This window comes from Microcaecilia unicolor, chromosome 4 (assembly GCF_901765095.1).
Source record: "Microcaecilia unicolor chromosome 4, aMicUni1.1, whole genome shotgun sequence".
In the NCBI taxonomy this organism is placed as follows: Eukaryota; Metazoa; Chordata; class Amphibia; order Gymnophiona; family Siphonopidae; genus Microcaecilia; species Microcaecilia unicolor.
In genome coordinates this window covers 18,270,048-18,290,852 of record NC_044034.1, presented here as the reverse complement: position 1 = coordinate 18,290,852, position 20,805 = coordinate 18,270,048, and the positions used below count along the sequence as shown (strand labels likewise).

The 20,805-nt window shown below is 44.9% G+C and overlaps 1 protein-coding gene across 1 annotated transcript in view; it reads left to right on the top strand.

The window, feature by feature from the left end:
* PGM2L1 (phosphoglucomutase 2 like 1) overlaps positions 1-18,794 on the top strand; it is a 132,192-nt gene extending 113,398 nt beyond the window's left edge. Inside the window, exons 13-14 of the mRNA XM_030199992.1 lie at positions 10,009-10,142; positions 16,720-18,794. Coding sequence (XP_030055852.1) covers positions 10,009-10,142; positions 16,720-16,822 — 237 coding nt within the window. The 3' untranslated portion in view covers positions 16,823-18,794. The remainder of the gene's footprint in view (positions 1-10,008; positions 10,143-16,719) is intronic.
* The last annotated feature ends 2,011 nt before the right edge of the window (positions 18,795-20,805 follow it).

The window sequence follows — 20,805 nt, the reverse complement described above, 5'->3', positions numbered from 1 at the left end:
TACGGCCATCCCCTTCCCGGTGGTTGTGGAGGACGAGCCCAGGGCTGAAATGTTTGAGCTCCTGGACTATCCTTCTCCACCTAAGGAAGCGTCCACTGTTCCCTTGCACCATGTCCTGAAGAAGACATTGCTTGCGAACTGGACCAAGCCATTAACTAATCCCCACATTCCCAAGAAGATCGAGTCCCAGTACCGGATCCATGGGGACCCAGAGCTGATGCGCACTCAGTTGCCTCATGACTCTGGAGTTGTGGATTTGGCCCTAAAGAAGGCTAAGAGTTCTAGGGAACATGCTTCGGCGCCCCCGGGCAAGGACGCTAGAACCTTAGACTCCTTTGGGAGGAAGGCCTACCATTCCTCTATGCTCGTGTCCAAGATCCAGTCTTACCAGCTCTACACGAGCATACACATGCGGAATAATGTGCGGCAGTTGGCGGGCTTGGTTGATGCTCTTCCCCCTGAGCAAGCCAAGCCTTTTCAGGAGGTGGTCAGGCAGCTGAAGGCGTGCAGAAAATTCCTGGCCAGAGGAGTTTATGACACTTTTGATGTTGCGTCCAGGGCCGCTGCTCAAGGTGTGGTGATGCGCAGGCTCTCATGGCTGCGTGCCGCCGACCTGGAGAATAGAATCCAGCAGCGGATTACGGACTTGCCTTGCCGTGCGGATAACATTTTTGGCGAAAAAGTCGAGCAGGTGGTAGAGTCTCTCCACCAGCGGGACACCGCATTCGACAAGTTCGCCCGCCGGCAGCCTTCAGCTTCTACCTCTACAGGTAGACGATTTTTCGGGGGAAGGAAGACTGTTCCCTATACTTCTGGCAAGCGTAGGTACAATCCTCCTTCCCGACAGCCTGCGGCCCAGGCTAAGCCCCAGCGCGCTCGCTCTCGTCAGCAGCGTGCGAATCAGCAAGGCCCCGCGGCTCCCCAGCAAAAGCAAGGGGCGAGCTTTTGACTGGCTCCAGCAGAGCATAGCCGACATCCAAGTGTCAGTGCCGGGCGACCTGCCTGTCGGAGGGAGGTTGAAAGCTTTTCACCAAAGGTGGCCTCTTATAACCTCCGATCAGTGGGTTCTCCAAATAGTCCGGCAAGGATACACCCTCAATTTGGCCTCTCAACCTCCAAATTGTCCACCGGGAGCTCAGTCCTACAGCTTCCAGCACAAGCAGGTACTTGCAGAGGAACTCTCCGCCCTTCTCAGCGCCAATGCGGTCGAGCCCGTGCCATCCGGGCAAGAAGGGCTGGGGTTCTATTCCAGGTACTTCCTTGTGGAAAAGAAAACAGGGGGGATGCGTCCCATCCTAGACCTAAGGGCCCTGAACAAATATCTCGTAAAAGAAAAGTTCAGGATGCTTTCCCTGGGCACCCTTCTCCCCATGATTCAGCAAAACGATTGGCTATGCTCTCTGGACTTGAAGGATGCCTACACACACATCCCGATACTGCCAGCTCACAGACAGTATCTGCGATTTCAGCTGGGCGCACGCCACTTCCAGTACTGTGTGCTACCCTTTGGGCTCGCCTCTGCGCCCAGGGTGTTCACAAAGTGCCTAGCTGTGGTAGCAGCGGCGCTTCGCAGGCTGGGGGTGCACGTGTTCCCATATCTCGACGATTGGCTGGTGAAGAACACATCCGAGGCAGGAGCCCTGCAGTCCATGCAGATGACTATTCGCCTCCTGGAGCTACTGGGGTTTGTGATAAATTACCCAAAGTCCCATCTTCTCCCAGTGCAGAAACTCGAATTCATCGGAGCCCTGCTGGATTCTCGGACGGCTCGCGCCTATCTCCCAGAGGCGAGGGCCAACAACTTGTTGTCCCTCGTCTCGCGGGTGCGAGCGTCCCAGCAGATCACAGCTCGGCAGATGTTGAGATTGCTGGGCCACATGGCTTCCACAGTTCATGTGACTCCCATGGCCCGCCTTCACATGAGATCTGCTCAATGGACCCTAGCCTCCCAGTGGTATCAGGCCGCCGGGGGTCTAGAAGACGTGATCCACCTGTCCACGAGATTTCTCGAATCCCTGTATTGGTGGACGATTTGCTCCAATTTGACTCTGGGACGTCCCTTCCAAATTCCTCAGCCTCAAAAAGTGCTGACCACGGATGCGTCTCTCCTGGGATGGGGAGCTCATGTCGATGGGCTTCACACCCAAGGAAGGTGGTCCCTCCAAGAAAGCGATCTACAGATCAATCTTCTGGAGTTGCGAGCGATCTGGAACGCTCTGAAGGCTTTCAGAGATCGGCTGTCCCACCAAATTATCCAAATTCAGACAGACAATCAGGTTGCCATGTACTATGTCAACAAGCAGGGGGGCACCGGATCTCGCCCCCTGTGTCAGGAAGCCGTCAGCATGTGGCTTTGGGCTCGCCGTCAAGGCATGGTGCTCCAAGCCACATATCTGGCAGGCGTAAACAACAGTCTGGCCGACAGGTTGAGCAGGATTATGCAACCTCACGAGTGGTCGCTCAATTCCCGTGTGGTGCGACAGATCTTCCAGGCGTGGGGCACCCCCCTGGTGGATCTCTTCGCATCTCAGGTGAACCACAAGGTCCCTCAGTTCTGTTCCAGGCTTCAGGCCCACGGCAGACTGGCGTCGGATGCCTTCCTCCTGGATTGGGGGGAAGGTCTGCTGTATGCTTATCCTCCCATTCCTCTGGTGGGGAAGACTTTGTTGAAACTCAAGCAAGACCGAGGCACCATGATTCTGATTGCTCCCTTTTGGCCGCGTCAGATCTGGTTCCCTCTTCTTCTGGAGTTATCCTCCGAAGAACCGTGGAGATTGGAGTGTTTTCCGACCCTCATCACGCAGGACGAAGGGGCTCTTCTGCATCCCAACCTCCAGTCCCTGGCTCTCACGGCCTGGATGTTGAGGGCGTAGACTTTGCCTCTTTGGGTCTGCCAGAGGGTGTCTCCCGCATCTTGCTTGCTTCCAGGAAAGACTCCACTAAGAGAAGTTACTTCTTTCATTGGAGGAGGTTTGCCGTCTGGTGTGACAGCAAGGCCCTAGATCCTCGCTCTTGTCCTACACAGACCCTGCTTGAATACCTTCTCCACTTGTCTGAGTCTGGTCTGAAGACCAACTCCGTAAGGGTTCACCTTAGTGCAATCAGTGCATACCATTACCAAGTGGAAGGTAAGCCGATCTCAGGACAGCCTTTAGTTGTTCGCTTCATGAGAGGTTTGCTTTTGTCAAAGCCCCCTGTCAAGCCTCCTACAGTGTCATGGGATCTCAATGTCGTTCTCACCCAGCTGATGAAACCTCCTTTCGAGCCACTGAATTCCTGCCATCCGAAGTTCTTGACCTGGAAGGTCATTTTCTTGGTGGCAGTTACCTCGGCTCGTAGAGTCAGTGAGCTTCAGGCCCTGGTAGCCCAGGCCCCTTACACCAAATTTCATCACAACAGAGTAGTCCTCCGCACTCACCCTAAGTTTCTGCCAAAGGTTGTGTCGGAGTTCCATCTGAACCAGTCAATTGTCTTGCCAACATTCTTTCCCCGTCCTCATTCCTGCCCTGCTGAACGTCAGCTGCACACATTGGACTGCAAGAGAGCATTGGCCTTCTATCTGGAGCGGACACAGCCCCACAGACAGTCCGCCCAATTGTTTGTTTCTTTTGATCCCAACAAGAGGGAGTGGCTGTAGGGAAACGCACCATATCCAATTGGCTAGCAGATTGCATTTCCTTCACTTACGCCCAGGCTGGGCTGGCTCTTGAGGGTCATGTCACGGCTCATAATGTTAGAGCCATGGCAGCGTCGGTAGCCCACTTGAAGTCAGCCACCATGGAGGAAATTTGCAAAGCTGCGACGTGGTCATCTGTCCACACATTCACATCTCATTACTGCCTGCAGCAGGATACCCGACGTGACAGTCGGTTCGGGCAGTCAGTTCTTCAGAACCTGTTTGGGCTTTAGGATCCAACTCCACCCCCCGAGGGCCCTGTTTGTTCTGTTCCAGGCTACACTCTCAGTTAGTTGGTAATTTTTTTAGGTCAATCTCAGTTATGTCCTCGCCGTTGCGAGGCCCAATTGACCAATGTTGTTGTTTTGAGTGAGCCTGGGGGCTAGGGATACCCCATCAGTGAGAACAAGCAGCCTGCTTGTCCTCGGAGAAAGCGAATGCTACATACCTGTAGAAGGTATTCTCCGAGGACAGCAGGCTGATTGTTCTCACAAACCCGCCCGCCTCCCCTTTGGAGTTGTGTCTTCCCTTGAAGTGTATTGTCTTGCTACATACTGGACTGGCCGGCTCGAGCCGGTTTCGGGCGGGAAGACGGCCGCGCATGCGCGGTGCGCGCGGGCTAGCAAAGGACTTTGCTAGTGAAGTTTCCGATTGGAGGGGCTGCCGTGGACGTCACCCATCAGTGAGAACAATCAGCCTGCTGTCCTCGGAGAATACCTTCTACAGGTATGTAGCATTCGCTTTGTAGTGGACTTGAACTGAATAATTTCTGGGGAGGGGGGTTTTCATGATAGCATTGTGCTTATTATTTCAATCACTTTTTCTGTACAAATTTAGCTTCATTGGTCTTTATTTTAAATTTCACAAATAAAAAATGTTCTAAAAATGTAATAATCAATGGGGTGGGGCGGGGCTAGGATGAGGCCCCACCAAATTGGTCTGCACAGGGCCCCGCACTTGCTAAGACTGGCCCTGGCTCTTGGCAAATGTTTGTGGGCCCCCCTACCAGGGAGCTTCCTCCCCCATCATCAGTTCACCTCTCCAGAAGTAGCAGGGGAAAATGTACAGCCTAGCTGTAGGTATGATGATGATAATTTTGAGTGAGCATGGGGCTATCTATGCAAGCACATACTTTGAATGGAGAGGCTTAATAGAGCTGGAGAGCTGCCAAGTTACCTGGTTCTGTGAGGGAAGTGAGCCAGTCCTGGATTTCTGCAACCTTATTGCTGATTTCAATTGGTGGTATCAGAGACTACAAATAGAACACTGAATTGGGATATAAGTTCAAAAACAGGAGTGGCCAAAAGTCCCCCTCCTGGAGCTGGATAATTTGGCAGCTCTGTAGCAGTGGGCAATCATTTTCACTCTCCATTGCCTCTGGTACAAATCAGAGATTCCAAGGGAGAAGTGCCTGAAAGAGTGAGATTTAAGGACCACGTGTCTAAGATATAAATTTACAAAGTTTTACATGTGAAAAAAGTTTCAAAATGGAAAAAGCAAAATAAAGTATTTAACTTTTTTTTTTTTTTTTTTAATGCTTATGAAAGGACATAGGCAGAAGAGGCAGAATTAGGACAGTGTACAGAAGAATTTCCCAATTAAATTAATAGTGTAAATTCTCTTTGCTGAACCCTTCACTTAGTTTGTGCCTAGGTACATTTGTACCAGTGACCTCTATTCCAGCCCAGATTTTCAAAGGGAAGCTTTATATGAGACTATCCTTGCGAGAGAAACAAACATACACAAGTATATGCTTTCTAGCTCTCTTCTAATGCTGTCCTGTTGCTCATGTGCCTACCCAGCTCTCACCATCATGTAAAATTCTGGCATTTGCTTTCAGTTCCTTTCCTCAGCCTGCAGCAGACTCCTCACACTGTCCCCCATTCTTTAGTCCTTCTATTCAACTCTCCTCCCCCCAAGAATGCTCACCAGTTCCACTGATTCTCTCCAGAGACCCTGTACAAAGCTCTGCTTCCCCCACAACCTTTGCAGCTAAGCCCCTCTTTCCAATGGCTAGAAGCGTTTCCATTGGCTGGTAGGGTCCAATGAAGGTTTTTTTAAGGAGTGGTGTGACTACGGCATGCTTGAAGGCATCAGGAACAGTCGCAGTGGAAGTGAAAGAGTATATGACAGATAAAAGGGATGACGGAAGGGGAGAGAGTGCTAAGTAGGGTGGGGAATAGGATCAGAGGAACAGGTAGTTAGTTTCAAGGAGGAAAGAAAATATGCAGTTTCTTCAGTGATTTCAGAAAAGGAGGCAGGGGTTGAAGGAGGCTTGAGAGAATGGACTAAGGGAAGAAGAGGTGGAGGTGACTTGAGAATTCAAGTTTAATCTTTTGAACCTTATGAAAATACTCCGCCAGAGTCTGGGGAGAAAGTGAAGGGGGAGTTGGAGGTGAAGGCACTTTGAGGAGACAGTTCAGTGTGGCAAAGAGACGTCGAGGGTTTGAGCCAAGAGAATTTGTCAACTGGAGTAGTAGTCCTGTTTGGCAAGTAAAAAAGCAGACTGGAAGGTCTGCAAAAATTTGAAATGTATGAAGTCGGCATGGGCATAGGATTTCAGCCAAAGGCGTTCGGCAGAGCGGGCACAGGAGCATAGCGGATTCTACTACTACTACTATAAATCACTTCTATAGCGCTACCAGTCGTACGCAGCGTTTTACAATTGAAGATGAAGAAGACAGTCCCTGCTCAAAAGAGCTTACAATCTAAATCAGGACAAACAGGACCAAAAAGGATAAGGGAGGACAGACAAAAGGACACACAAGGATAAGATAAAAGTTACAAGTCAGGAGTCGAATGCAGCATCAAACAGGTAGGCCTTTAGCCCGGATTTGAAGGCAGCCAGGGATGGAGCTAGATGTAATAGCTCAGGAAGCCTATTCCAGGCATAAGGTGTGGCGAGATAGAAGGACCAGAGTCTGGAGTTAGCGATGGAGGAGAAGGGTGCAATTAGGAGAGATTTGCCTAGTGAACGGAGTTCTAGGGAAGGAGTGTAGGGAGAGATGAGGGTGGAGAGGTAGTGAGGGGCTACAGAGCGAATGCACTTATAGGTCAACAAGAGGAGCTTGAATTGTAAGATTCTAGAGGTCAGCCAAGGCTGGGGTTTGATACACCGTACAGAACGGGGAATGGGAGGAGCGAGAGTATCCAGAGCAGAGGAGAGAGTAGTATAGGAAGATACTACCTCATTGACAGACTTGGTTAACATAGTGGTTGAGAAGATATTTGAAACACTGAAGGACAGAGTAGAAGTCAATAGCCTGAAGATTCCTAAATGTATTGATTGAGATTGGACGGAACTGGGGAGGAGGGGGTTTAAGTGTGAAAGTTATCAGATGATCAGAGAGGGGAAGAGCTGAGGCACAGAAACTGGAGAGTGAGCAGTTTGAGAAGATGATGAGATCAAGACAGTGGCCATTTTGGTGAGTGGGATAGTGGAGCACAGTTGAAGATTGAAAGAGGATGTTAAAGCAAGAAATTGAGAAGCATAACAGCGGGATCATTAGCATGAATGTTAAAATCCCCAAGAATGAGGGAAGGAGATGAAGGTTCAAGAAAGAAGGAAAGCCAGGCATCAGTCAGTGTGAAAGGAAGAAAGGAACATCAGGGGGTCAATAAATGACTGCTATTCGGAGAGACAGAGGAGTGAATAGACAGATGATGTGGACTTTGCCTTCCTCTATTCTCTCCACAATCTTTCCTCTGGGCTCAGTGGGATAGCTGGCGCTAAAGCTCCACTGATGGGTTGTATCAGCTCCTTGTGGGTTTGCGCATTGCGACCTCGTCTCCCTCCCTATCTCCTCTCCGTGATCTTCTCTGCCTCTTTCCACCGCAGGCCTGCCGTAGATCATGTTCAGGTCTGTGTGGTCCTCGCCACAATTTCGCTGCAATTTTGTCACAGGTCGTGTGCGGGTCAAGGAAAGGCTTGGCTCGCTCGATTCTCACCTCCCTTGTTTCTCTCCATGCTCTCCTCGACTGGTTCCAGCTCAGCTTGGATTTTAGTCTGTGCGTCCAATCCTTGCGACCAATCCCTGGTCAGAACGAGGAGGCTCCCTCGTTCATCTCCACGGTATTGCAATTTGTTCCACTGGACTTTGTTTATGCAGCATTTTTGTTTTACCTTTCCATGGTTCTGTTGCTTAAAAAGTATTGTAGCCTCTGCTAACAAAGTCCACGCTTAACCAGTGTGCCCTAGACTCTTGTAACTGGGAGAGGAGCGTCAGCATATGCTGAGAGGTAATTCTGTACACTAAAATAGTAGGTTGTAGGTTGGGTACAGTAGGAATAGTAAAACAAGAAAAAAAAAAAACGATGCAGTTGCAGTGATTGTTTTGGAGACATGCACTGCTGCTAAGTCAGAGAGTTTCTTCTGTCATGCTCTCAGGAGAGAGAGAGACTCATGTAGTCTTATCCTAAACCTGCTACTGTAATTACCTTTTTCAGGGTCTCTATGCGCTTGTTGACTCGCTTAAAAAAAAATATTAAAATTCAGCTACCAAGCTACGTTTTAAGAATGATCGTGTGATGCTTCTAGTAAGATTATTGTACTGGCTGCCAGTAAAATTTCATGTTCGATTCAAGATTGGATATTTAGCTTTTAGATGTTTTAGTGTTTATGAATATTTTTACAGTTTAGTTCATACCATAATGCAGCAATGCCATATCAATATCTAAGGCAGACAGTTGTTTGCTTCACTTTCAGCTGGCTGTTATCTCTGAAACCCAAGTACTTTGACCAACTCTGTATTGATATTAGTTCAAAACTGAAGTCGTTCACTAACAATCCCACAGCTTTCCTTCTCCAGTGCCGCCCTTTATCACTGCTTTGCATCTAACTTGCCAGTGCTTATGTTGCCTTTATTCAGGTCCTTTTCCATTCTTTGAAGGGATGTTCTTTTGCCTCTAGTAGCCTCTTCCACTTCACCTTTTAACCACTCTGGCTGTCATTTGCTCTTCTTTCCACCTTTGTAAATATGTAGAATACATCTGGTCTGGGCTTCCAAGATTTTGTTTTTTTGTTTTGTTACATTTGTACCCCGCGCTTTCCCACTCATGGCAGGCTCAATGCGGCTTACATGGGGCAATGGAGGGTTAAGTGACTTGCCCAGAGTCACAAGGAGCTGCCTGTGCCTGAAGTGGGAATTGAACTCAGTTCCTCAGTTCCCCAGGACCAAAGTCCACCACCCTAACCACTAGGCCACTCCTCCACTCACTCAGATTGGTATTTTTAAACAGTAACTGATGAAATTCCACTTTACTGGGTAATGAACATTAGTTCATAACAGTTGGATGTAAGATGCTAGCTGTTTTCAGTCTGCTTGGGTACTGGAATTCCAACTCTTGGAGAGAGACAGACTTTCTATGGATTCAGTTCTTTTAAAGCAGTAAGAGCTTCTTTTTTGGTTTTGTACAGAATGCAGGACATTCCTCATTAACATGGAAAGAAGTTACTAGTTTGAATTACAAAGTATTACCCAGAAGTACTTGTTGAATCCTAGTAATCAAATAGGTCCTAGTAGTCAAATAGGAAGTGAGCCTATTTCCAATCCTTGAAATGTACTGTTTCAAGGTATCATGAGCCACAGTGTCAAATGCAGTTGAGATGTCTATTCAAGATCATATAAATTCCAAAGTTGAAAACTGATTCTGTACTGTAGTCTTACCAAAACCCAAACTGGTGGTTATATTTTGGTCCTCAACAAAATGTTAAATTTGGTATAATATTGCTTGCCTTACCTTACTCAGAAGAGGTAAACTGGAGATCTTAAGTGTGCTGCTGGCAGGGTGGCCTGATTGCTTAGCAGTTTGATTAAAAGCATCAAGATTCCACACTCAAGAAGCTTTCACAGCATCAGATGAATATACAATCCATTGGTGTGAAATTGAGTTGCTGCAGTTAGAAAACCACAATTACAATCAGGGCAAATTGGGAAATCTTGATCCTTACATCTCCCTTCTCCCCTACACACCCTCCTGCCAGCAAGATAAAGAGCAGTGCTGCTTGTCCCTGCATTTGCCATTGCCAATTTCAATCTAAAATCTGCCTTATGTTGCTGGCAGAGCCCATGTTTTGGGATTTAAAAGCTTGATGGCGACACACAAGTGCTGCTAGGGATAGGAGGAGGATTGTGGTTGAGTTGGGAGTGTGGAGGGGTGCATGTGAATGTTTTAGTTAGGAGGGACTTTGGAAGGCTGACGTTTTCAGACCTTACACATCCTTCCCCACTCAACATCATTCATGTTTTACAGTTAATCTATTGTTTTGTCCTAATGTTAAGTACCAAAAACTTTTCATATTTGGATTTAATATTTTAATTTGTCATATATAGGTGCTGCCTGTAAGTAAAAGCAGTCAAATGATAACCTTCACGTTTCAAAATGGCTGTGTTGCTACCTTAAGAACAAGTGGAACAGAGCCAAAGATAAAATATTATGCAGAAATGTGTGGGACCCATGGTCAGAGGTAATCTTTCTTTCTTCACTCATTTTCCAAGTCTTCTCTTCATTGAACTGTAGATATTTACCTGAATGTTTAATAGTAGTTTAATATTAATACCTGTTGCACTGATTTTCATTTGTTAGGTATCTTCTCAAGACAGAAATTTAACTGGTTTCAGATCAGATTGGTTGAGTGTTGTCTGTTACTTATGATTTGATTAAATATATAACCCATGATTTAAATTGTAATTTAAAAATAATGGTGTATAGTACATATGTTGAGGATGTTAGCTTAAAAAGCTTCACCAGGATTCATAAAGTTAAGACTTGCCATGCTGGGTCAGACCGAGGGTCCATTGAGCTCAATATCCTGTTTGATAGTGACCAGTCTGGTTCCCTAGAAAGTACATAGCAGGTGACTAACCCATTTGGAGAAATTGCCTCGAAAGAAATTGTTGCTTAATAGAGAAGGCGATAAGTGAAGGTTTTCCCCCAGCCTACTTGGTTAACTTCTGCATGGACAAACAGGGGATGCAGGTACGCTCCATGGGCGATGTCACTGATGGAGCCCATGTGCCAGAAAGCTCCTCCAGCTCAGAAAAAGGTTCTTATGCTGCACCGAGTTCCTCCCGCAGTCTCTCTTGTCTATGGCACGTGATTCCCAGAGCTATGTCCATATTCTTTCCATCATGAGAACACCCTTCACTTCAGTGTGTTTTGTATTTGCATCAGAGGGACTTTATACTGGTAGAAACAGCTCTTTCCAGTCCAGAACACCTTCCATCGCCCTCAGACAAGTAGCCTGAAGAGGAGCCAACAGAAAAATATTTCTACCCTAAGTTCTTTAGGGGAAAAAGTCTCAGGCATTCTCCCTAGGCTCCACACAACTGCTAGGTTGAAAATAAATAAACAAAATGTTAATTCATACTTCAGTCTTGAAGTGCTCCTAGAAAAATCATGCAGTCCCAGTACACCAGATTTAAGATATCCAGGTGTCCATAGGGAAGTCCTAGCTTAATGCAGCTTGGAGACATTTTGAACTCACATAGGAAGTGCTCCTGGCAACAGGACATGAATACCCAGCTCCCATATGAATCGGAAGTTTTGCTATGCTTCAGCATTGCTTCAAAGGCTAATGTGCATGGTCCTGCAGGGAATGAACATAAAAACATTAGATGCCACTGAGAAGAAAGTTCATCAGAGTGCTATGCTCAACCCTAAAATAGCTAACCTTCAACTGAAAACAGTCAAGGAGCTCTCCTTGCAATCTAGTGACCAGACCACAGTCACTTAAAAGGACACAGTTAAGGAGGCCTTATCACTATTCCTAATAGTTTTTATCTTAGGAGGCAATGTTAGGCATATGCTAGACCACCTGTTCGGTGCTGTTCATCCCAGGGATACATTCAAAAACAGCACCCAAGAGAGCACTAGTGTCAGATGGTACCTGTCCACCTCCACCACAAAACCATACTTCTAGTTTGATTGCGTGCTAGTTGGAGGATGGCTCCAATATTTCTGGAAATAGTGGTAAAATATCACCACGGATCAATGGGTAATCAATATAATATATCAAGGTCATGAATACATTTTTTCTAGGACCCAAGTAAAAGAACATTACAAACCTTCACATTGCAGTACTAGTAGAAGGCCAGAACACCTAGAAGAAATTCCACCCCAACAAGAAAGATTACTTGCGGGAATGCTCTCCAGCTGATTTACAACAAAATTTTGAGAGCAAAGTCTGCTCCTACTCTTTGGAAATACTGAACCAAATACTGTAACCTTAGACATTAGGTCCCAAACCAACTATATGTCGTTTCAGAAAGTTAACACAAAAATTTTAAAAATGCATACTATGTTTATGCCTCCATTGCCCCTGGTACAAAATAAGTACCTGAATGTATGTAAACTGCTCTGAATGTAGTTGCAAAAACCTCAGAAAGGCGGTATATCAAGTCCCATTCCCTAATTGTATTTAAAATAGCTTGAATTTCTAGGTATGTCTAGTCTTAGGATTATAATCCATATTGAACCAATTTATGGGTAATTCTGGAATAAAAGTATTTGCATTGTATTACACCATGCCTTCCCACCTGCCGCTGTCATGTGGGACCTAGGCAGTGTTTATAGTGGAGCCTTAGGGAAGGCCATAATATGGTCCTCCCCTGATATCTACCCAGTCCCAGAGAAGGCCGTAATAGTCTTCCCTCTTATCCTTCCACTTATAAGGAATATAATAATTTGGACAGGTGAGGCAATAGGGTTTCTGTCTCCTAACAATTACACCAAGATACAGTGGACCAGCCATTCCCAAAATATAGTGTGACAGAATAGACAGAACAGAGAAATTAGAGAGGACGGCGACTTTCTTCTAAAGGAAAAGTCTTTACTACTTACCAATTGTAGATAACAAGGCAATAAAGCAATTTAGGCAAAATAATCAGAGAAGGTAATCAGGTAATGACGAAACAACATAAAGTAATCAGAGTAATTAGGTAATAACGAAGCAATAAGGCAGGTAACAAACGTTGAATATCGGAACTGCATCAGGATCATCGGTAACCTTGGCTTCTGCTAGATCCATAGAAACTGGGAGCAGTGATGCATCCGAGTAGGTTTCCACCTGTCTCGAGGCCGCCTGCTGTGCAGAACCCCAGGACTGTCCACTGTCAAACCCGACCATGAGATGATGTATGAATTCAATGTTGCCACCGAGGAGCCTCGATGAGCAGGCTAAGGCCGGGAAGAATAATCATCGATCGCCCTCGACACACGATGCCAAGAGCTCCAGGGCATCGAGGGATTTGGCATCCGAGAAGTGTCGGTGCCAGGAGGACTGCTCCCCCTCCATATAGGAGGTGCCGACGCATTGGTCTCCCAGCATCCAAGACCCAGCTCCTGTATTGACCCCTGGCAGCTCTGCAATCTGCTCCTGAACCAACACCCCAACCTTTCCCAGTGTCAGCCCTCAATGAATGCATCCAAGCCTTGCTCCCTGAGCTGCTGGATGGTCTTTTGCAACATTATGCATCCGGGGGTGCTTAGGCTTACCCTGCCGCCTGTTGCTGCCCCGCTTGGCGCTTAGCCTGCGGTGCGGCCTCGGTGTCAACTGCTACCCAAGCCAGCACTCACTCGATGTCGGTGGAGGAAGGTCATTTTCTTGGTGGCTGTTCAACTCGTAGAGTCAGTGAGCTTCAGGTCTTAGTAGTGAATGCACCTACAAAATCCTGAGTGGTGCAGAACGAGTAGAAGTAAATTGATTTTTTTACTTGTTCCAAAAGTACAAAGACACGGGGACATTGACAGTGGTTAGCATATCTGGGTTTAAAAAAAGGTTTGGACAAGTTTCTAGAGGAAAGTCTATAGTCTGCTACTGAGACAGACATGGGGAAGCAACTGCCTGTCCTGGGATTTGTAGCATGAAATGCTGCCACGATTTGAGTTTCTTCCAGGTACTAGTGACCTGGCTTTGGCCACTGTTGGAAACAGGATACTGGGTTAGATGGACCATTGGTTTGACCCAGTATGTCTACTCTTATGTTCTAAGCTCCATCACAACAGAGTAGTCCTATGCACGCACCCTAAGTTCTTGCCGAAGGTGGTGTGAGTTCCATTTGAACCAGTCAATTGTCTTGCCAACATTCTTTCCTTGACTTCATACCCATCCTGGCAGGAGCGCCTTGCACACCTTGGATTGCAGGAGAGCATTGGCCTATTACACAAAGTGGACCAAGACCCACAGACCACCTAACTTTTTATTTCTTTTGATCCCAACAGAATGGGGGTTACCATCAGGAAATGCACCATGCTGCCGGATTGCATTTCCTTCACTTATGCCCAGGCTGGGCTAACACTGGAGGGTCATGTTGCGACTCACAATGTCCAAGCCATGGCTGCATTGGTAGCCCATGAGGTCTTAGTAACATAGTAGATGACGGCAGAAAAAGACCTGCACGGTCCATCCAGTCTGCTCAACAAGACAACTCATGTGTGCTACTTTTTGTGTATACCCTACTTTGATTTATGCCTATGCTCTTCAGGGCACAGACCGTATAAGTCTGCCCAGCACTATCCCCGCCTCCCACCACCGGCTCTGGCACAGACCGTATAAGTCTGCCCAGCACTATCCCTGCCTCCCAACCTCCAGTCCCGCCTCCCACCACTGGCTCTGGCACAGACCGTATAAGTCTGCCCCGCCTCCCACTACCGGCTCTGCTATCCAATCTTGGTTAAGCTCCTGAGGGTCCATTCCTTCTGAACAGGATTCCTATGTTTATCCCACGCATGTTTGAATTCCGTTACCGTTTTCATCTCCACCACCTCCCGCGGGAGGGCATTCCAAGCACCCACCACTCTCTCTGTGAAGAAATACTTTCTGACATTTTTCTTGAGTCTGCCCCCCTTCAATCTCATTTCATGTCCTCTTGTTCTACCGCCTTCGTATCTCCGGAAAAGGTTCGTTTGCGGATTAATACCTTTCAAATATTTGAACGTCTGTATCATATCACCCCTGTTTCTCTTTTCCTCCAGGGTATACATGTTCAGGTCAGCAAGTCTCTCCTCATATGTCTTGTTACGCAAATCCCATACCATTCTCGTAGCTTTTCTTTGCACCGCTTCGATTCTTTTTACATCCTTAGCAAGATACGGCCTCCAAAACTGAACACAATACTCCAGATGGGGCCTCACTAATGACTTATACAGGGGCATCAACACTCCCTTTCTTCTGCTGGTCACACCTCTCTCTATACAGCCCAACAACCTTCTAGATACAGCCACCACCTTGTCACACTGTTTCGTCCCCTTCAAATCCTCAGATACTATCACCCCAAGATCCCTCTCCCCGTCTGTACCTATCAGACTCTCGCCGCCTAACACATCTCCATTGAAGAAATTTGCAAGGCTGCAACATGGTCTTCAGTCCACACATTCACATCTCATTACTGCCTTGAGCAGGATACCCAATGTGACTGTCGGTTTGGGCAGACAGTGTTGCAGAATCTGTTTGGGGTCTAGAATCCAATTCCACCCCCTAGGCCCGTTTTTATTCTGTTCCAGGCTGCACACTTTATTCAGTATGTATATGGTTTCAGGTTGATCTCTGAGGCCCATTTGACCAATGTTGGTTGTTTTTGGTGAATAGATACTAGGGATTCCCCACTTGTGAGAATATAAGACCTGCTTGTCCTCAGAGAAGGTGAAGATACTTACCTGTAGCAGGTATTCTCCGAGGACAGCAGGCCTTTTATTCTCACAGTTCCTCCCACCTCCTCTTGGAGTGGTCTCCTTTCTTATTTTTACCTTTTTGCTGTAGTATATAACTAAGGTAACCACTTTCTCGCGGTGGGCAGGAGGGCACTCGCGCATACGTGGTAGAGTGTCTCATGCTCCACAAAGCTCTACTTATGCTTGTCATAAGTCCTAGACTGGGCAACGCAGTCGATGTCACCCACTCGTGAGAATATAAGGCTTGCTGTCACCTGCTACAGGTAAGTACCTTCGCTTTTTCAAAGGTCATACTAAATGTGTAAAGAATTGCAAAGTATTTTGAAACTATGTAAGGGGTCCCGTTTTTTCTGGACACCTTGTATGTGGTACAGGTTCAATGATGCGGCTGTGGGTGTTGGAAAAAAGTGCAAAAATGCAAATCTGCAAACATATATCAAAACTCTTAGCTTCTTATTCCAGCAAAACTTGAAAACATAGATGTTTTGACTCCATGCTCCGTGTGATGAAGATGCTGCACAGAAAGAGTAGTATGGTTTTTCCGTTTGATGTGGAATCTACATTTTCAAGTTTTGCTGGAATAAGAAGCTGGTTCCCCCCCCCCCCCCCCCCCCCCCAATATTAATGTTTATAGTTTTTTGCATTTGGGAACCTTCCCCCCCCCCCCCCCCCCCCCCTTCAACAATTGCTACCTGTTTGGAGAATGTAGGGTTCATGCAGGATGCAAGATTCAGTTTTTCATAACATTGGGCCTCTGTAGAGTAGAGACAACACAGGAAGCAGCAGTGAAGCTTCCTCTAACAGCTCTCAAATATGCTTCCTTCCCACTCTGGGGGAACTAGTTCCTCTGGATGAGATGGTACTTGAGATTCTGTACCTACAATTTTGTGCAAATTGTGATGGTGATTTTTAATGAAATGGATTCCTGTGCAGTGAAAACTGGACTAAAAAGAAACCTTTCTACTGAGGCCACCTTTTTACATCATTAATAACCTGAACTGTATTTGAACTTACAGAGAGTAATTTTATGTTTGCCTATTTTTAGCCTATAGACATAGATGTTTGTGTCTTCATAAAATACCAGCGTATATCCTGCTGAAATCATGCCTACATTGAAGGGGCAGCCATTATGCTTGTTTGAGAGCAGGTGTAAATGTGCATGTGAACAATATTTGTGCGTTTTTGTGTAATTTACAATATACACACTCCACCCTAATTTTGCCCCTGAGAAAATCTGTTCTAGAGGTGTAATTTGAGTCCATTTATACATATAAATTGGTTACTTTATAATGTGCAGAATGGTTTATACAATTACCCTCAAAGCAGAGGTGGTAACACTTCTATAGATTTATTATGTTAACTTTTCTATTTAGTGATAAAACATTCCTGGAAGAGGAGCTAAAACAACTGATTGAAGCACTGATAGAGAATTTCCTACAGCCAAGTAAGAATGGACTGATCTGGCGCTCCACGTAGACTTTGTATGACATTGCTGCAATGCTTCTTTGCACCGCCTCTTGTGGATCAAAGGAACAAAGAACACACCTACATTTATAATCTGCTTTGCCTTCATCATAGTAATATAAATATGTCTTAATCCATCTACTACAGTCTGTAAATAAGGCAACATCTTTTGCTATGTGTTCCAACCAAAAGAACTGTGGAAGGTTCTCGTGAAACATGATTCAAAAATTGTTTTTGACCAAAAGAAATCTAAAGTATTAGAATAGGATAGAACACCTTCCTGCTGTATTTATAAAATACTCTGGATGGGTAATAGGTGTAAGCTTTTGTTGTAAAGAGTGAGAATGTTTTCATTTGTACTTTGCTTTCACTTTGCGCATTTAATTTATTGTTCTTTTGAACCCGATTGTTAGTTTATGAATGTTTGTATTTAAATACTTTGTGTTAAAATGGATTGCTTTATAAACGTCAGCTAAAACACTGAGGCAAGGGTTTTTTTTGTTGTTGACTGCAGTGTTGCTTTACAGAACAGTTTAACAGAGAAAAAGTTACTGCATCTATATAACTGTTTATGTGAATGTCACTTGCTGTAAATCTTAATTTGAGAAATTTTAATGTACTGATATCTCAACATTCTTTACACCATAAATTGCTTTTCCACAGCACTTATGTTTTACTACAGTGAGCCACAACATTGGTGAATGAGGCTCACATTGCCAGCTTAAACATATCTGTATTGGCAGCTACAGCACTTCAAGCAGTGTCTTCCATGTCCTTATTGGTGAGCAGTGATGCTATCAAATATACCTAATAGTAATGAGCATATGTTACTGACAGATAAGACACATTGTAAAGTTCTAGTAAGCTTTTCTAGCTTCTACCTTGCTTTATTAGGTGTAGGAAAATGTAAAAAGCAATACTATGCAGGTAATGAGTGCAGTAAAAGTTTTGAAAGATATGTTGGATATAGACCTTCTCAAACCAGGAAAATATATTGGCCAACCATGTCAAAGAATGCCCGTGGTTGCTGTGAGCTTAGGATTTCATTCCCTTAAAATTGGCGGTGGGCTAATAAATTGCAGTTTTAGGGCTCGCCTGCAAGTCCTACCTATGATCTTGGATATATTAGCAAAGCAGTTATAGATGCATAAATCTGTGCTGAACTTCATTTTCCCCCTTTTTATGATTTTTCTGTGATTATACCTCAATCTGACAAAACCCTACTTGCAGGAAAATCTTTGAATAGAAGATTTTCAGTCCATCTCTTTATAATTGCCTAAGTCTGGTATGCCGCTCATGAAGCATTTCGTGTTGAACAGCATAACAGTACAAGAACTAAGAACCAGCTATTGATTCATTCTACTGTCATCTTAAAGTGAGATTTTGTTTTGACCCCTGACGCAGGCATGTTTATGCTGAACCATAGCTGTGTTGGGTTCTTTCAAAGCTATTAATGCTGGCAACAAACGAATCATCTGTTTCCTATATGCTCTTATTGAGTCCACTTTTTTTTTCTATCTGTAGTACAAAAATGCCTAGCACTATTAGCGATCCATGTATGTGAGTAAGGACTGTTTATCTTCCCCCTACCTCAGTGACTGGCAGATTTTAGTCCAAACAACTTAATTGTACCATAGGCTCCTTTAGTCAGCTATGATGGTTTTCCATCTTTAGGCTTCTGCAAAATGATTGGAGGTTGATGCTTACTCATCTCAAGTCCTAGACCTCATAGGGGCTTTCATAAACATCCTATAAGTGAAGGTTTTCATACTGGAGAAATGCATCCAAATCATCTTGGTGCTAGGTCACATGCTCAGTCTCTGCTCCTGCTGTTCTTGGACTCTTGGAACACACAGCATCAAAAGTCACTGTTTTTCACTTGCCAGACTACACATGGGACGCTTGTAATGGTACTTTTCTCATAGATAATATAAGCGAATGATTCCATTTGAAGCTCCCTCTTTTGGTGGCAATACCCACCAATAAAAAAAACCAACTTCCTTTCAAGCCACTGCAGCACCACCTGATCATAACCAAAATGCCTCCAATCCATGTTGGGGAACTCATCTTTTGTATCTGCATACCAGGCCTCATGCATTTGGCATGAGCAACTTCTCTATGTCAGTTACTTTGAGCTCCATGTCATCTATAATACCACTAATCACACTGACAGATACCATGTTTATTTATATCAACAAAGTGGCTTTGACCACTTGAGATTTTAGTTGAAATGATAAAAATATAGGACTTGATGTTCTCCATCCATACATTCCTTCTGGTATTTTTACAGGGTCACCAGAATTACACTGTAGATGTGATTACTCGGTTGTAGATTAGAGCTCCATAGCTAGTCCATTAATCTACTTTGGAGGGGGGATGTCTTGAGACATACCTACTCATCCTAGCAAGCACAAAATGCCTGGCAATTTGCTCTGGAAGGCAACACCAAAGAGGTTATCACCTGATGCTTTATTCATGCACTATAATAAGGGTCTTCTCTCTACCATCCTGCCCATTCCTCTCATCTTAAAGACCAATCCAAAGGTTATCAGGGATGTAGCTCTCATGATTCTGTCTCCAGCAAATATGGTTCCTATAGCTCTCTGCTCACCAAAACTACTTGTTCACCTGGGAATCATCCCACCTTCCTGATACAACAGGGAGTCCATTCAGTATCCCCATCTGAGCTCTCTAGTACTTATGGTTTATAACTTGAACAATTAATCTCTCCCTTTGCAGAGAAGGTACAAGACTGCTCTTAATTTCTAGAAGGCTGTCTATTATGAAACTATAGCACTTCAAAAGATCCCTTTCAGTGTCCTATTCCTGCTTTACTTTTCCAGCTCACTTCTGTGCAAGTTTACCTTTGCATCGGTCTGATTCTTCACTCATATGTCAGTTTCCTAATTTGTGAGGGTTGGTGAACTTGAGTCTTCCAGTTCAGTCCCCTTAGCCAATCTGGGACCTTAATATTCTAACACAGCTCATGGTAAATCCTTTTTGGCCTGCTTTGCACTCACCTGTAGTGCCTCCAAAATAGTAATGAATTTTCAGCTAGTCCAATGTCCTATTAGGTTTAGTTCCAAAACCACACACACTTGAAGCACTGAGACAGTGCTGCACAGGCTGGACTTCAAAGAGCCTAGTTGTGTAATCCATATTGCAGAAGTGATCTCAAACTGTTCCCCAGCTGTTTTTCATTTGATATTAATAAACTCCATTCCCAGATCACAAAAAAAGAACACACTCCAAGTGCATATCTGACACATCTTTTGCCTTCAGACAAAACCAGGTCACACTTTGTGCAGCCTCAGCATCCATTACATACCTCAGATAGTCTCAGGATCTGAGGTTGACGTGTGCAAAGCAGCAACCAGTACATGCCACCACTACAGTATCAATCGGTCATCAGTTGTGCTCTTCAAAACCTGTTCACCTTATAGGTTTTAATTCCATTTGTCTTGTTTCAGGAATTTTTCTCTGGGTTGCTGTAGGTACCAACAAGACGACATATAGCAACTCTTGTGGTGATATTGCACCCTGAAATGAAGTAAAAATGTAAAATTCTGTAATCCAGTGTTTATAAAACCTGTCTTGGGGAGGGGGACCACCAGTCAATTTGTTTTTCAAGATATCCCTAATGAATATGCGTGACAGATTTGCATATAATGGGGATAGTAGGCATGCAGTCTCTCTCATGCATGTTCATTAACTCCCCACCAAAGTAGCTACACACTTTCTTTTCTACACAGCTTTATTAACTTTTGAAACAATTCTTATCAAATCTGTTAACTACAGTTTCCCTTTGCCAATCATACCTCAGTCATGCCATCACATTCTCACTAACACACATCCATTCCCCTAATTAAAATATGATCTCTCTCTCCCTTGAAGTGATGAACTCAACACAAATATCTATTACATTCACTAAATTACAGAATTTTTCAGCATAACCTTTTTAAACGCCATAATCTTCAATACTCTTACATATTATA